This window comes from Sinocyclocheilus grahami, unplaced genomic scaffold, assembly GCF_001515645.1.
Source record: "Sinocyclocheilus grahami isolate Dianchi unplaced genomic scaffold, SAMN03320097.WGS_v1.1 scaffold338.1, whole genome shotgun sequence".
In the NCBI taxonomy this organism is placed as follows: Eukaryota; Metazoa; Chordata; class Actinopteri; order Cypriniformes; family Cyprinidae; genus Sinocyclocheilus; species Sinocyclocheilus grahami.
Genome location: NW_015505517.1, coordinates 549509 through 567104, shown reverse-complemented (window position 1 = coordinate 567104; position 17596 = coordinate 549509). Strand labels below are relative to the sequence as shown.

Genomic DNA, 17596 nt, shown 5'->3' with positions numbered 1-17596 from the left:
AAGTATTTCAATCAGATTGTGTCACATGGTCACCAACAGTTACAAATGTAAAATCACATTTTTGCTATATCAGTATAGGGTAGCACAACTGAGGGAATTGAATATATGATCAAGGTAAATTTTAACCATACACTGGGTTTCTTAGCAAAAACTGAATTTTTCATGTAAGTCAATGGTGGGGAAAGTTGTCACGTGTTTTAAAATCATACATTTATATTAAAACACATTTCTTCATTACAATATGATAAAACTGTGATTTGTCATTTTTGTTCATGGTTTACACTTTTGCTGTTTCATTAAATATTTTGTTTCAGAATTATTTTATAACCTTTTTTTATAATATTTTGTTTAATAATTATAAGCTGTTTAATGGCATAACTTACCCTAGAAAGTGCGACAACATGCCTGCGATTAGTCAAAAAAAGGTCAATATTACCTATACAAATCCGCTATATCGTTTTTCCTTTGCAATAATAGCTGTTTGAGGTCTTAGAAATGTATATTTGAGCTATTCACTGGTGTAAACGTGTGACAACTAACCCGTCTCGTTTTATAAGCTTATCTCCTTGTCCCTTTCGAAGAAAATGTGCTAAAACAGGCTGCTTATGGTAATTCGGACTATTTGCTGTGTTAAATAGAAATGTATTGATCTTTCTGCTCAACTCAACCTTTTTCTACTGTAGTGCGCTGTCCAGCCCCGTGGTGCTGAAATGATTCTCCAGCATTGCTGTGAAAGATTTAGTGGGCGGGTCTTATAAAGAGGCGAGACGTGATTGATGCGCCACTGAGCCAATCAAAACGCAGCAATCAGGAATTCGTCAACACGTTAAACCACTGGAATCATGAGCTGGGAGGGGGTGAGTGCCGCTGGCTCGGGAGCGGATGAGGGGTGCGGGACAATGTTGTAGCCAATTAAAGCAAAAAGTGCCTTATGTTCGGGACCGAAAGATCATTTAACGAGCCGGAGCGGTCCCTTATGAGACGGGTTGCGGGTCTGGAGCTCGTTGAGGCGAGAGGTAGCTCGGATTAATTGCTACTTATGCTGCGGCTTTGCGCCTGGTCTTGAGCTCTGCGGCAGGTGAGGAGCTGAACCGGGCCGGGCCGCCCTTATGGATCGGCAGCATGGATGCTTTCAGTTTCCCCTTTAACAGCAGCGGCGGCCCGGACAGCAAAGACGGCGATGAAACCGCAGAGCCCCGGCCGGAGTTTGGCCCTGCGGCGGCGGCGACCCCGTCCGGAGCCGGTTACTGGACCGCCGTGTTCGATTACGAAGCTACCGCCGAGGATGAGCTCAGTCTGCGGAAGGGGGATCGGGTGGAGGTGTTATCCAAGGACTCGCTGGTGTCCGGGGATGAGGGGTGGTGGACAGGTATGATCGAGGACCGGGTCGGTATTTTCCCTAGTAACTACGTGAGCAGTAACGGCATCTCGGAGAAGATTCGGGACACGCCGGAAGACTATGGCGATTATTCGGTGCCTCAGTTACATTGTGAGTAACCATATATTTATCTACATAAACCATACATACACCCGCCTTCACTGAGAAGATGGCATGCTTTATGTTTTGTTTAGTTTCAGTGTTCAGTGTTCAGCACACACTGATCAATAACCACATCAGCACAGCTTTTGCTGCACATTCTTTACTGAGGGGAAAAAACCTAAACCAATCTAAGATAGTGTACTGATCTTCCAGCATGGCTAAACTGGAGCTCAGTTCAAAATTAGAATTTTTAAAGGTCTAAACCCTTTAAATCCAGCCATTTTACCAGACTGGGAGACTAACTAAGACCTGCAAACAAGCTTAGACAACTGGTTTCAGGTTGTTCCAAGATGGTCTTTAGCTGGTTGACCAGCACTAGTTTTCCAAAAATCAGTTGATAGGTAGTCAGTGATGGTCTACCAGCTAAAAAGTGTGAAAATGAAAAGTGACGTAATATGTGGCCAAGTATGGTGACCCATACTCGGAATTAGTGCTCTGCATTTAACCCATCCAAAGTACACACACACAGCATGAGTGAACACACACCGTGAACATACACCCGGAGCAGTGGGCAGCCATTTATGCTGCGGCGCCCGGTGAGCAGTTGGGGGTTCAGTGCCTTGCTCAAGGGCACCTCAGTTGTGGTATTGAAAGTGGGAGAGAGCACTGTACAGTCACTCCCCCCACCTACAATCCCTGCCGGTACAAGACTCGAACCCGCAAACTTTGGGTTACGAGTCCAACTCTCTAACCATTAGGCCACAACTTCCCCACCAATAGGCCTAACAGCTGCCATGTCTCAAAAGACAATCTTAAAGGAATAGTTAAAGGAAATTCTGTCATCATTTGCTCACCCTCATTTACTCCAATCCTGAATGACTTTCTTTTGTGTTCCACAATCCACATACATAAAAGTAAGTCAAACAACATTGGACCCCATTGACTTTCATTTTATGGACAGAAAACTGAGACGTTTTTTTTCAATATATTTTACATTAAGATTTGTATGCATTTATTTATACATTAAGATTTGCTCCCATTTAGACACAAGCAGGCACTGATTTTGGGTGATGGGGCTCATCTGGATTCGTATTCCACACCAGACTCAGTAAAACAGTTTATTGGTGGCATGGTTTTTGTCCTCATACTTTAAGGCATTTAGTGTATTTGTTGATATGGGGTCCTTTATTTGTTTGTGTTGTGCTTGTACTTATATTGAGGAAGCGTATCTGCTATGTTTTGCATCTCTCATGCTCTCTGTTATCGTGTGAGTGCCCTTGTGTTGTCAGTTGCATGTCATGTGTTGCTGGTGGTCGTCTGCTTTTCCTGAATGGCTGCTGGCCTACTTTTTATCATGTGGTTCTTGCCAACTGCAATATTAATAAGAGAGACAGTGGCCCAGACACACCGTCATCCCAACGGCTGGGGAGAGTCGATCGCACGCACATCTTTGTTTTACTATTTTTTCCCACGTCAGCCATCATTTTTAAAGAACGTATCTCACAGTGTGAATCTGCTTTCTGGAGATGCCAGTCTCTTTCTGCCTGAATCTATCAGGCATTTGAGCTGTTATTCATATCAATGGCATGTAAATCAGAATACATTTCTGTTTGTTTTCATATTCAGCCCCTTTCTGATTCAGTCTCTCAAATAAACATGATGAATCACACTATGTATTCCCAGATGGAAAAACATATACACTACCTATAAAAAGTTTGGAATAATTAAAATTTTTATAATGTTTTTGAAAGATGTCTCTTATGCCCTCCAAAGGCAGCATTTATTTGATCAAAAATATAATAAAAACAGTAATATTCTGAAATAGTATTACAATTTAAGTAACTCTTTTCTATTTTAAAATGTAATTTATTCCTGTGTTGGCAAAGCTGAATTTTCAGCAGCCATTACTCCAGTCTTTAGAGTCACATGATCCTTCAGAAATCATTCTAATATGCTGATTTGCATAAATGTTTAAACAGTTTGTTGCTACTTAATATATTTTTGGAAACTATGATACACTACCATTCAAAGATTTGTGGTAGGTAAGATTAAAAAATATATATGTTATTTAATACTTTTATTCAGCAAGGATGCAATAAATTGTTCAAAAGTTAAATTAATCAAGGACACTTATAATGCTCCAAAATATTTCTTTTTTAGATAAGTTCTATTCTTTGAACTATATATTTATCAAAGAAAAATATTAAGCCACACAACTTTTTCAACACTTATAATATTAAGAACCATTATCAATAATTGAGCACCAATAATAATTTTGCACTAAGTCAGCATATTAGAATGATTTCTGAAAGATCGTGTGACTCTAAAGACTGGAGTAATGGCTGCTGAAGATTTAGCTTTTCCATCACAGGAATAAATTATCATTTAAAATATATAATATAGAAAACACAATATATTAAATATTACTGCTTTTACTATATTTCTGATCAATTAAATGCAGCATTGGTGAGCATTACAGATTTCAAAAACATTAAAAACATCTTTTTTATTAGTAATTAGAAAACAGGATACATCTGTGGCAGTGTTTGAGACCTATTTTCTCTTTCTTATCAGTACTTCAGATAGATTTCAGTGAGCTGGCGCTGGAGGAAATGATCGGCGTCGGAGGTTTTGGAAAAGTGTACCGTGCCATTTGGAAAGGGATGGAGGTGGCAGTGAAAGCTGCTCGACGGGACCCCGACGAGGACGTGTCGCAGACACTGGAGAGCGTTCGTCAGGAGGCCAAACTCTTTGCCATGTTGAGTCACCCCAATATCATGGGCCTTCTGGGAGTGTGCCTGCAGGAGCCCAACCTCTGCCTGGTGATGGAATACGCCCGCGGCGGGCCGCTCAACCGGGCCCTGGCTGGGAAACGCATCCCTCCTCACACGCTGGTGGACTGGGCGGTACAGATTGCAAGAGCCATGTTGTACCTGCACTGCCTGGCCATTGTACCCGTCATCCACAGAGACCTGAAGTCCAGCAACAGTAAGACAGCTGTCGATATTATTAGACCTTAAGTCAAGGGTTTTTAAAAGCTTTATGCCAAGGACCCCAAATAATTGCAATTTCAAAAGCTTTATTGTCTATCCCCAGTGGGGTAGAAAATTGTCTTCAGACAAAAGGCTCAACACACAAACAGCACAAATAGTCCTCGCAACAACAAACTACATTACATCACAAAAACACAACTAAAACAATACATAAAAAAAAATTATAATAATAACTGTAACCCTCTTGCTAGGGCCCCTCTTCCTAAAATATAATGGCAGAGATATAATTTAATGTATAAAGAAACATTTATACTGTTAGTGGAAAATAATCAACATCATATTATAAAGGAAATATATATTGTTTCCGTAATTAATTAATAGGATAAAATATAGAGTATTTATGTATTCATTTGACAGTGTATTTTTTTTCTGCCCACTATATTTCAATCTTTTCTGCCCAGTATTAGAGTAATGTTAGATGTATAAACCTTTAAAAAGATTTGGTTTAAATGTAGTATTATTTACTAGGACTGTCAATAAAATTAAATAAATAGTTTTCAATAAGTGTTTCAAAAGGAAAATGAAACTGTAATCTCAAATTCATTATTATTCATTAATACTTTGTTAATATGTTTAATTCTTAGACATTCAGATATTTAATTTCTGAAGTTAACATGGTAACTTTGACAACCTTAAAATATCTTATAAAATCCTTTTATATAAAATATATTTAATAAAATATTTTATATCTTAAGTTAACATGTTAACTTTGACAACTTTAAAAAATTTATTTAGCGAAATCTTTTTCCCAATTTTTTCACTAGTATATTTATTATACTTTATAATATATGTAATATCTAAAGTTAATATAGTATCATTGACAACCTTAAAAAAATGCATTTTACTAAATATTTTTCCTAAATTTTTCCCTCTAATATGAAAAAAAAACGTAATATCTAAAGTTAACATATCATCTTTGACAACCTTAAAAAGCTAATTTTGCTAAATCCTTTTTTTCTCTTATATTTTCTCCCAACACCCCTTTGCGGCCCCCAATTTGAAAACCTTGGAATATGCAGCAATTTCATAGTCTGCTCTTTTTCATGTGTATATGGTTGTTTGTGTCAGTGGATTGTATAGTATTGTGCATAGAAGGAGTGTGTGTTGGTGTGTGTTTTTGTAGCTGGAGGGCTTGGCTGGTGTATTGGCTCTCTGAGTATGCAAGTGGTTTGTAATCCTGTGTTTGGCAGTTGACTTGTCTGATTGGATCCTCTAAACCCAAAGCGTATTACCGAGGATTTGCATTCACCTTCACTCCCTGCCAATTGATTGGCTACTCAAAACATATCCTGGGCTCTCATAGGCCACTCGGATATGATTAGCATGGGACCTTGCAGACATAGGACCTTTTCATTGGTTGTGTTGTGGAAAAACAAAGTCAGCTAATTTTAACAACACAAACGTAGACAAAAACACATGGAATCTTACAGCCAAACTGTGATGTACATGAAGCTTTTGAACTGTAAATCTAACATTAAACTACACAACCAACCATCACTGAATTTGACTCATGACCTTTTCCATTCATGCTATACTGTGTTCTAATGAGGTTTAGAGTTGAAGTTGTTACAGTGAAGGCTTTGACCAAATCAGCACCACTCTGGTGGACAGCTCCTTCACAAAGCTGCCTGTCAATCAAATGCTGAAGACTTCTGTTTTTTGCTGTAGTCATAGTAACCTCTGTATTATGTACTTAATCATCATTATTGACATTATCTCCGCCCCTCAGTCCTGATTCTGGAACGCGTGGAGAACGACGATCTGAGCAACAAGACTCTAAAGGTGACAGATTTTGGTTTGGCTCGGGAGTGGCATCGAACCACGAAGATGAGCGCAGCAGGGACGTATGCCTGGATGGCACCTGAGGTCATCCGCTCCTCGACCTTCTCCAAGGGCAGTGATGTTTGGAGGTGGGCACCAAGAAATGTGTGTAGGTGTGTGTGTTTGTGACCTAGCTACGCCAAAGGCATGTCATTCCACATGGCAACCATCTTGGCAAGTCTTCAGCATCTCGTATTGTCCCTGTGTAACCTTTTTAAAAAAACAAATATGTTGAGAAAATTCTCCAGAAATGATTTTAGCCCATTTGGGACTTCTTCAAAAACATACATTGTTTATAAAAAGTGTAAAGAATGTCTATATTATGAAATAAAAATGAAAAGAAAAATGTAGGTTTGGTTTTGATTAGTCTGTAGTTACTGTAATCTGCTTAATCTAAGAATAATAGAAGTGTTCTTACTGTTAACTAAAACTAATAAAAAATAATTTTGGTAATTGAAACTGTTCTGAAATAAAATAAAATATAAATATTTGATGAAAAACTTGCCTTGACAACTTAAAATTAAACAAGGTTGAGTACTAAAATCACTAAAACTAAAACTGAAATAAAATAAATTAAAGCTAATATGTAAGTAATAAACTAATTATGTGTGTGTGTATATATATATACTCTCTCTCTCTCTCTCTCTCTCTCTCTCTATATATATATATATATAGAGATACTAAATACTATACTGAACAGAAGTAATTTAATTAAGGTCATAATGGGATACACAATACATAATGGTGGGAACAAATCATATAGTTGTAGCACAAAATTGTACAGCCATAGTACAGTTTTGTTGGCCAAACTATAGGTCACAGATGGCAGTGTCCAATGAAGGTTTTGGTTACCACGGTAACAAACAAATAGTGTCATTAGCCCAGTTTCTGAGGCTGGTCTGTGTGTTGTCTGGTGCTGTGCTGTGCTTAGCTATTAGTGTCTAAATTTTGCTTCTCACCACAAGTCCTGATTACAGAGTACAAAAGGGGAGGGATGGATAGTAAAGAGATAAAAATAGAAAACTTCACAAAATGTCAAAGCTTTGTGGATACTTTGATGTGTTTGTTTTGTGTGTGTATGGCTGCAGAATCAGTTGATTGTACTCCGTTTGATTCACTGCTACTGTAACTAGAGCTTGAAATCTACAGTAATATTGACAATTTATAGTATTTTTTAAGGATTTGTGCCAAACATTTGCTGATGTCTTTCCTTCTTTTCTGTTAGGTTTCTGTCAGACTGTCAGCAAGGCAACATTTTGCCCAGTTGGCCACTGAAGCATGTATTTTACATTTAAAAGAATATGACACTACAAAGAGACACTTTGAAATGTTAATACAGTGATTTTTTTTTGGTTTACTTTGGAACACAATAGCTGTCATACATTTTATAGTGTTTCTGTTTTATAGGATTCTGCAAGTCCTTGCACAAAAAATGTTGGTGACAGCTTGTTATGTTAGTAGTCATGTTTAAACTTCAAACTCTCTGTCTGTGTGTGTCTTTCTCTCAGTTATGGAGTTTTACTGTGGGAGCTGTTGACGGGAGAGGTGCCATTTCGTGGCATAGATGGACTGGCGGTAGCTTATGGTGTGGCCATGAACAAACTGTCCCTGCCAATCCCCTCCACCTGTCCTGAGCCATTTGCCCGGCTGATGGAAGGCATGAATCTCATATACAGCAGTTCTACTGCAACTTATTAACTTAAGAACTGTGTGTAACTAAATTCTTGCCATCATTTACTCACCCTCCAAAAATGACAAATCATAACATAACAAGTATCAAAAACTGGCAGCCGTGGTTGCCAGATATTCATCATAAAAAGTACTGTAACATTGTTTCTAGTATTGGGATGCATGTATATACTACAACTTAAAAATAAATTTATGTTATATGACATACTGTTAACATTCCTATCTACATGAAGTGCCAAAATCAGTTTTTTACCTTAAAATCTACTGGTAACCTGCATAATAATACAGGTGGTAAAATAGAAAGTATTGTGATAAATTAGAGCATTCTCAATTTTTTTTTGTGTTCGTCTGAGGAAAAAATTCACAGTAAATGATGACAGAATATTCATTTTTTGTTTGAACTTTGTTTAATTAAATGATTTTGTAGACGATATATAGAAATGAAAATAGATTCACTAATCAAAAGGCTCGTAGTCCCACACGCACCCCATCTCTGAGTGCTCAGCTGGCATTCTTTTCAGCTGACCGTCTGTCTGTGGTGTTTGTTTCTCTCACCTGCTGTAGACTGTTGGAATGTGGACCCTCATGCAAGACCCCCCTTCACCAGTATTCTAGACCAGCTGACGGCTATCGAGGAGTCAGGCTTCTTTGAAATGCCGGCAGAATCCTTCCAATCCCTGCAGGATGACTGGAAGCTGGAGGTTCAGGAGATGTTCGATCAGCTCAGAGCTAAAGAGAAGGTTTACATGCTTTCAAAAGCTGTCTAAATGAGGACATAGACATTTTATCATAAAGCTATAAAATACATAGATACCACTGACTAATCCAAAACCAAACTCTATGCCTCAAAGCCTCAATATATAAATAGATACATATTCTAATTAAAAGTTTTTTTTTTTGGCTGCATTTATTTGTCACAAATACAGTAAAAACAGTGATATTTTGAAATATTTTCACAACATTAAAACAATATCTGCTTTGTTATATTTCAAAATGTAATTTATTCCTGTGCTGCTTAATGTTTTTGTAGAAACAGTGATATATAAGTAATTCACACACACTTGCTAAGTAAAAGTAAAAGTTAAATAAACAAAAAGAAAAAAATCTATTTTCAACTTGAAACATATTAACCAGAAAAAAAGTACCAGAACATTGCAGTTAGAACATTTTATTTGCAGTCTAATCTCTGTTAATCTCACTACTGTGGTGGTGCAAAAATCAGTATGACGTAATGCTCATTAAACTCCTTAATGGATTATACACACTACATAGAGCAGAATGATGAGTACGTTGAATCGATCAAGTTCTCTTTCTTGCTGTAGGAGTTGAGATCCTGGGAGGAGGAACTGAGTCGTGCAGCTGTACAGCAGAAGTATCAGGAAGAGGCTTTGCGGCGGCGGGAGCAGGAATTGGCGGAGAGAGAAATTCACATTCTGGAGCGAGAGCTAAATGTCATCATTCACCAGCTGTACCAGGAGAAACCACGAGTTCAAAACCGTCATGGAAAGTTCCGGCGCAGTCGACTTAAACTGCGTGATGGGAACCGCATCAGCCTGCCTTCTGGTTAGTATTTCATGGTATTAAATGAATGCATCATACAAACCGCACTACTCATGTGAAGCGAACAAGATTCAACTCACATTTTGTCTGTTATCTTGGTGTTTTTCACAATGCATTGTGGGATTGCCGATATGTGCAAGTGTATATAATGTGAATTTTTGTTTATTTAATAGTATGTTTGCGTTTCAGATTTCCAGCATAAGATTACAGTCCAAGCTTCTCCGTCTTTGGACAGAAGGCGGAGCCTCCTGGGCAGTAACTCCACCCCTCCAAACAGCCCCCCTGTTTTGCCACGCCTCCGAGCGATCCAGTGTAAGTGTGTTTATACATCTGATTGATTTTGTTTAAATTATTGTGAATGTTTGGGTCTGTATATGGTCAGGTCCCTAATATAGAATATCCTATGCTGACAGTGACCCCAGGGGTCGGATGTCAAGCCTGGGGTCGTAATGCTGCATTCCAGTATGATGAGGATGAGGAGAGGAAGACTTCACGCAAGAAAGGGAGAACGCAAAGGGAACACAGTGCTGATGAGAGGTGTGCGTGTATGTGTGTTTCTAAACAAAGCATAAACCTTCACCAAATGTTTATACAATCTCAAACGTTTACGTGCATGTGTTCCTCACTCAGTTTGAGGACTCCTAAAGAGGGCAGTCGTCAGCGTTCCTGCAGTGCTCCAAACCTGCGACGTTCCCCCAGACACAGTCCCGCTGTTCCTGGCGTGTGCAGCCTGGCAGAGACTGGTAACACCCACATTACACTTGATGCTTGGCATCTTCATTGACAATTCTGAATGTTTTCCATCTGGAATCTACCCATACTACATCCTTGTTGCATTCACAATAATACTGATGCACTGAATTGACTGTTTGATTTTTAAAAGTCGACATGGAGTGGACATTCACCGTATAAGTTTTCTAAATTTATATTGGTAATTTTATTGTGAAAGATTCATCCATAAATGTGTTCAATTTTTAACAGTTTTTGTGAGCTTGTAATTTTTAATCAAAGCTAGGGCTGTGAAACGATTAATCGTGATTAATCGATTCAAAATAAAAGTTTATGTTTACATCATGTGATATTTCAGTTTTTCTTTTTTAATAAATCTGCAAAAATGTCAACAATTCTGTCTTTTTCTGTCAATATGGGGTGCTGTGTGTACATTAATGAGGAAAAAAATTTTACTTAAATGATTTTAGCAAATGGCTGCAATATAACAAAGAGTGAAAAATTTAAGGGGGTCTGAATACTTTCCGTACCCACTGTATATTTAAAAAAAAAATTGTTTTGTATTGTATGTAAACACTTGTATATAATTTATATATAAATATAAATATTTTATATATAAATCTAACATATTTTTCCTTAATGTATACATGTATGTGTGTATATATGTATATATATATATATATATATATAATTAATATACACCGAACACACACATATAGTATGTAAACATAAACTTTTATTTTGAATCAATGAATCAGATTAATCGTTTTGCATCCCTAATCAAAATGTCAGAACTGGATCTTACGGTGATACAACAGATTTCTCTTTAGTGATATATGCTGGACATCTCCAGTCATTTTGCCTGCTCAAACTCTGGCACTTTCTTAGAATCGATAACACATTTAATAACTGCTGCAATTGTCATTTTAGTAATATTTTAGTATTTAATGTATACACATAAATATGTTATCATACACACAACATATGAGTTTTGTTCCCAGAAAAATAATATTCAGTCATTAACTGTAATGATGCCTTCATTTATTTTTAGAAAATTCTTTAAAAACAGTGTAGAGATATTTTATGATGCTGTATGGCAAGTAAAATCTGTAAATAAATAAATTCTTAATAATGTAAATATATTCTATCTATCAAAGAGTAAATAGCCAATAATTAGCAAGAATTAATCATTGTAAAACTTGAGTTGGAATAATTACAGTTTCTGTTGTGTAAATTGCTCTTCCAGTAATTCCAGTTCAAATTACAATTCTTCATCATGTGGTTCGTGGCCAAATTCCTATTTTTGCCCAACTCTGTGTCACACGGCCATGCACTCCTATGTGGATATTTTAAATAGCATAACATTTGTAAGATTTAAAATTTGTGATGCTGACATTATGTTGGCATCATTGCATCATGCTGATGACACATTTTCCTTATTTTGACATTTCTGTTATCTCACTAGCAATAGACCAGTTTAAGCTCATCTAACTAGGTTGAAATGTCACAGATTTTTTTTTACATTATAATATTAGCAACAAAGGAGAATAAAACAAAAAACATAAATCAAAAAAACTTCATCCTGTAACTGTCAAGATGTGAAGGCTGGTTATGGTGCAACTTTGTGAAATCTTTCTCCCCCCACCCGTCTCTTTCTCTCTCTGTAGAAAATGAGGACTGCTGCTTCCCATCGGAGTCAGCTGACTCCCCTGGCCAATCATACCTCTGCATCCCGTTCCATAGGGATGGATCCACTATGGACAGTTACGGCATGGAGTGCGCCACGACTGGAATGGCTTCTGACGTTTCCCCCAGTTATACGCGGCGGAGCCCCAGTGGAAGCCGTAGATCAGTACTGGTGTTGCTGGGCTGCGGGGCGGCTCTGGCCGCTGTGGGGTTAGGTCAAAATCTATTGGACCTGGTGCGTGTGGAGGAGACTGTACGTCCGCGATGGGAAGGGCTGTTTCACCGTAGTGGGGGTACAAGTCGTGGCGCTAGCCCACCCACACGCAAACTCTTCAAACGGGAAAGCCCCCGTCGCCCTCCCCCTCTGCCCACGTCCCTCACACTCCTGTCTCTTTCATCTGTGTCTGATTGTAACTCAACCCGATCTCTTCTGCGCTCTGACAGTGAAGAGCTGCTCGTGCTACGCCCACCTACACCCCTTGCTCCGCCCACTGGACAGACCCCACCTCCTCTGAACCCACTGGTCAACACCCACCTGGAGAGCTTTAAACGGCACCCTCGACAGTCTCTGACGCCCACACACGTGCCCTCTGCGCCCAGTGCCGCCTGCAGGCTTCATCGCACACCTTCAGATGGTGCAATAAAGATGGGGTGCATGTCTGCCCATAACAACCACAGTCCTGCCCCTACCACACCCTCCAAAACAACAGGTGAGAAACTCATGCAAACCTCTGGGTCAATGACAAGATGCCTATGTTTTTGTCCGGATCTATTTATTAAAAAATAGGGTAATACTGTTGTGATTTAATAATAAAGAAAAAGCCTCAATAAAATTACATTTAGTCATTTTACATTTAGTCATTTAGCCGACGCTTTTATCCAAAGCGACTTACAAATGAGGACAATAAAAGCAGTCAAAACTAACAAAAGAGCAACAATATATAAGTGCAAATGACAAGTCTCGGTTAGCCTAATGCAGTACACGTAGCAAGGTGTATATATATATATATATATATATAATGCCATTCTTAAAAAGAAAATATTATTAGGAAGTTTGGCATCATCTTTTATTATTATTCAACTTAGAAAAAAATATTTTAACAAAACAACTTCACTGTTTATTCATATTAAAATATTTTTAAATATATAATTTTAAAAGAATATTGTTCACATTTTTAAAGTATTTTTTCAAATATTTGTCAAAATCATGTGGTGCAACCAACATGCAAAAAACATGCAGAAAAAATTATATTTGACAATTTGACAATTCACAAGTCTTAAAATATGATTAATTCACATATTAACTCATATATTATAAATAAATAAGAATATAATATATAATATAATTTGGTATAAATAATGTCAATTATAAATAATAATATATAGTATATTAAATATTAAATATAGAAATAACATTGTATTATAACTCATAAATTATTAAATCATAAATATTGATTTATTTATATTGGAATTTAATTGATAATTAAAATGTTTACACTCTTGTTTTTAAGGTGTGTAGAAAAAATATATAACTTTTTGTTTGATAGGTAAACTACATTGTGATTAAATTGAAACGTTTCTTAAAAATAGTATAAAAGTTTTGTAAAACTACATAAAAACCAACAAAGAGTAGATTTAGAGAGAACTTGGTACATGTTTTAAACTAGATATTTCCAACCTATTTAAAATATTCCTTTTCTTGATACGTCATTGATCCCTCAGTTAACACAATTTGAATTCCTTTCACAGAAACTGATTCAGTTCGTAGCTGTAATTTGGTTTCATTTTGTGCCTTTTGTGATGCTGTATGTGCAGTGACTCCGTGGACCTTAAGTGAGGATCCTTCAGAGGTGCCCCGTCTTCCTGGTCCAAATCTCATCTTCCCACCTACGCCACGTCGGCGCTTCCAACCTGAGCGTCCCAAGACTCTGGACTTCCTGGCTAGGCCCCGCCCCTGTCCACGAGCTCGCTGTGGATCCCAGTGGGGCGAATCTCCCACCCACACATCCAGCACTGAAACCCCATCCACTGTGGAGTTTGGTGGAGGTGTGGCTGTCTTGCCCACTCCAATGGAACCACCAACCCCCTGTTCCCCTTGGGTAAATGACAGCCTTTTGGACCAACGGGATGAAGGACAATACAGGGATGGGACACGGCCTCTCTCGTCAGATCCCAGAGACTCACCTTACAGAGTGCGACCAGGGTTTTGTTCCTGATTTCACCTTCACAAATTTAGACCCACTTGGTTTCAAATGTAGCACTTAGACTATCAAGTCAATGCAAGGGGAGTCCTGGATACCCTGGGGAAAAATAAACTGCTTAAACCAGAGTAAGATGGTTAGCTTATTTTAGCAAACGTAAGGTTTAAACTGGTTTTAACTGGTTTAAGCCTGGTCAAGCTAGCTGGGTGGTCAACTTGTTGCCCAAGTGCCCAAAACCCCTCGTAAACCTGCCAGTAGACCAACTTGACTGGACTAGAAGACCAACTAAGACCAGCAAACCAACTTGGTCTGGTTTGAATTTTTTTTTTTCAGTATATGTATTCACGATATTAAGAACTGATTGTAGTGATAAGGATTAATTACCCAGCATAAACCAAAGGTGCTTGGTTTTTGCATAATCCAGATGCAGTTATGGTCTAATCTGTCCAATTCAATATTACAGATTTTCAACACATATATATATACACTCCTCATTTTCTTCCTTGGTGTTTTGCCTTGTTTTCCAGTACAAATATCTAAACATTCTTAAATCAAGATACATTTATTTAAAAATTAAAAAAGTACTGTTTTCTTAAAAAATTATCAGAATTAAGTGACTTTATGCTTAAAAGAAGAATAAATATTTGTCCAATTTGAATCAACTGTATGTAGTTTTGTGTATTTCTGCGACTTTAAAGCCCCCTACAGTTAAGTGAGTGAAGTTCACTGTCGTAAATACAATAGCTGTACACCTAAATTTGTTGTTGCCATAAAGCAATTCGCCCTTCTCTCTGAATTTAGTTCCCTCTCACTAAAGCTCCCAGAACAGACATTTGGAGGGAGAGTGGGAAAGAAACAGAAGCCATTCACCTTATAAGAAGTTAATGTACCATCAGAATGATTTTGAAACTGATATTTCAAGGGGGAAAAATTACCTACAATTGCTTTAAAGGGAAAACAAGTACATTTTCTTACTCTTTTTTTTCTCGGTTTAAGTGTAAATTCACTTAATTTTGTTATATTTTTCAGAAAACTATTTTATATCATTTTGCTTCTCAAAGTAATTGTATCTTGATTTAAGAATGTTTATTTATACTGGAAAACAAGACAAAAATACGGAGAAAGAATATCGTTTATTGCAGTGTGGGGTCTAACAGTGCGTTTAATAAGCTCTTCTTCAGTAAACTACTATTTACCACCAGGCATTATAAGCTATCGAATAAAAATACAATCCAGATGCTTCTTTAATGGCCGTACTGATTTCTGAGTGTTTTAGAAAAGTACAGGGTCTGCAGCTGGGATCTTGAAAGACATTTATCAGGACACTTTTTTTATTTGCAAACTTCTTTTTTTATTCATATTGAGTGTATTATCTCAGCTGTCCTGCTGCACTGTATTGACTTCCTCTCTGTATGTACTGTACACATTTCTGCATGTTTATAGTAGATTTAGCTCTCTGAACATAGCACTGAATTAACTGGGGAACATGGTTTATGGTGGATGGTTTATTTCTGCTACTCATTGGAGACTTCAGGTTTTATTTTTCATACATAAATCAGATTGTACACCTTTAGAAGTGCTTTTTCCGGTCTCATGAATGTATAGTTCTGTCATACTTCTCATATTTAGACCATTCGAGATCACTGATTGTTCTGTGGTTTTCACTGTAGCATGCAACACATAGTCTTTCACAAATAAGATGCTTGTTTAGTGACCTCTTCACTATCCAAACCACCAGTATTAAACATGGGGAAACGTCTTAAATAATTTTTAAGTTAGAATTTATTGGCTCTACATTTTCAGCTATACAATAGTCAGGTACATTATTGCAGTCTTCCGGTGTTTGTGCATGTGCAGTATGTGTGGTGTGAATGTGTGTGTGTTATGCATGCAATTCAGAGTAACTGATGGATTCCAAGGTGTATGTACATTGAATTTTTGAGAATGCATATTGAATTTGTTTTGCCATTTTTAGTGCAATATTTGTTAATATAAGTTTACACATATTTATTTAAATTATTTTTATATTTTTCACATTTTTCTTAAGATAAAATTGATGAAGACAAACATTTCTGAACATGTTCAGACATTCAAGGTGAACATTCTTTTGCACGTTTACAGCAGTGTTCGTTGTCCTCCGTCTCAGTCCAATCTTTCATCTCTACACTGGTGAAGAGGCCCTCTAGAGACAAAACAACATTTAGAGCCAAAATACAAGTGCTTATGTCAGTCTTCCCCTTTCTGTCACCTGAAACCAGATTTTGAACATAATTTTTCATGCATACGGCAAAATGAACTTGCAGTAGAATGCAGTCCTGAAATCTGGACATTTGGCTGAGGATTTGAGAACTCTCATTTCATTCCATTTGTATGTGGAACAGCGGTATTTTTTATGGCTTAAAGGAATGTGTAGCCATCATCAGGAGCATCTGCTATCATTTATCAGCACAATCACTGTTTTCCTGAAGAGCAGGTGTTTTGGGTTCAGAAGCTGCTGCTATGAAACTTGTACTTGCACCCGAGCACATTAGACTTGTGTAAGAGCTCAATTAAAGCCCTGAAATGCTGAGATGTGGTGTTTTGTGACTGACTGTCTTAAGATAGAGTGCACAACTCTAGAAAATGATTTTCACATATTATCATGATCACAGCAATTAAATGAGACTTGACTGCCATTTTCCAAATGCATTCTCTATTTCATCTCAATATAAACATTGACAAGACAAACCCATTATTTTTTCATGCACTGATCAATTTTGAGCTATTTTGCTTCCACAACATGTCTTGTTTCAAACTAGTAGAAAGAAAACATCCAAAATACACATTTAAGTGTTTGTTTTATTATTTTATCTATTTGCATCTGTAAATTTCAATTTTGTATTTCAAAGGCAGTTTTCTCAAAATGTTTTTTTGTTTTATCCTGCCCTGAGCCAGAAATCTCTACTTTATCACTTATGTAGACCAGACTTTTCCATTCTATTCCTAACTATATTCTGAAGGTTTTTTACAAAGGGCTTAATTCATATATAATAATTCACCTGATTTATGAAACATTTTATTCCTAAAAACACGGGGAATTTATTTTCTGGCAGTGGACAGTATTTTCTGATTTCTGGAGCAATCCAAAGAAATATTATATAAAACAAGAATAAAAAAAAGAAAGAATTTTGAACATAGCTATATTCGACATTCAGATTTCTGTTCTGGAATTGTATGCAAATCTATGCATATTTAATTAGATAATGCATCATTTGCATATTGAAGCATAACCTTTCATAAATCTTCTAATACAAAACTTGTCTTAGTGTACTGTGATTAGCCACTTCACAATTTTTATAATAATTATATATATATGGGATTTATTAAATGTGAGATTA

The 17596-nt window shown here is 37.1% G+C and overlaps 1 protein-coding gene across 1 annotated transcript; it reads left to right on the top strand.

The window, feature by feature from the left end:
• Positions 1–859: 859 nt before the first annotated feature.
• map3k9 (mitogen-activated protein kinase kinase kinase 9) lies at positions 860–14740 on the top strand. Its single transcript, XM_016295595.1, has 11 exons — positions 860–1489; positions 4055–4468; positions 6263–6443; positions 7863–8011; positions 8608–8783; positions 9366–9606; positions 9793–9915; positions 10017–10140; positions 10234–10346; positions 12000–12728; positions 13834–14740. The coding sequence occupies exons 1-11, from the start codon at positions 1123–1125 to the stop codon at positions 14232–14234; spliced, it is 3018 nt and encodes a 1005-aa protein (XP_016151081.1). The 5' UTR covers positions 860–1122; the 3' UTR covers positions 14235–14740.
• The last annotated feature ends 2856 nt before the right edge of the window (positions 14741–17596 follow it).

Coding starts and splice junctions, on each gene's coding strand:
- map3k9 (XM_016295595.1), top strand. CDS start 1,123: ATGGATGCTTTCAGTTTCCCCTTTAACAGCAGCGGCGGCCCGGACAGC. Junction 1,490..4,054: donor TTCGGTGCCTCAGTTACATT/GTGAGTAACCAT, acceptor CTTTCTTATCAG/TACTTCAGATAGATTTCAGT. Junction 10,141..10,233: donor GAACACAGTGCTGATGAGAG/GTGTGCGTGTAT, acceptor TTCCTCACTCAG/TTTGAGGACTCCTAAAGAGG.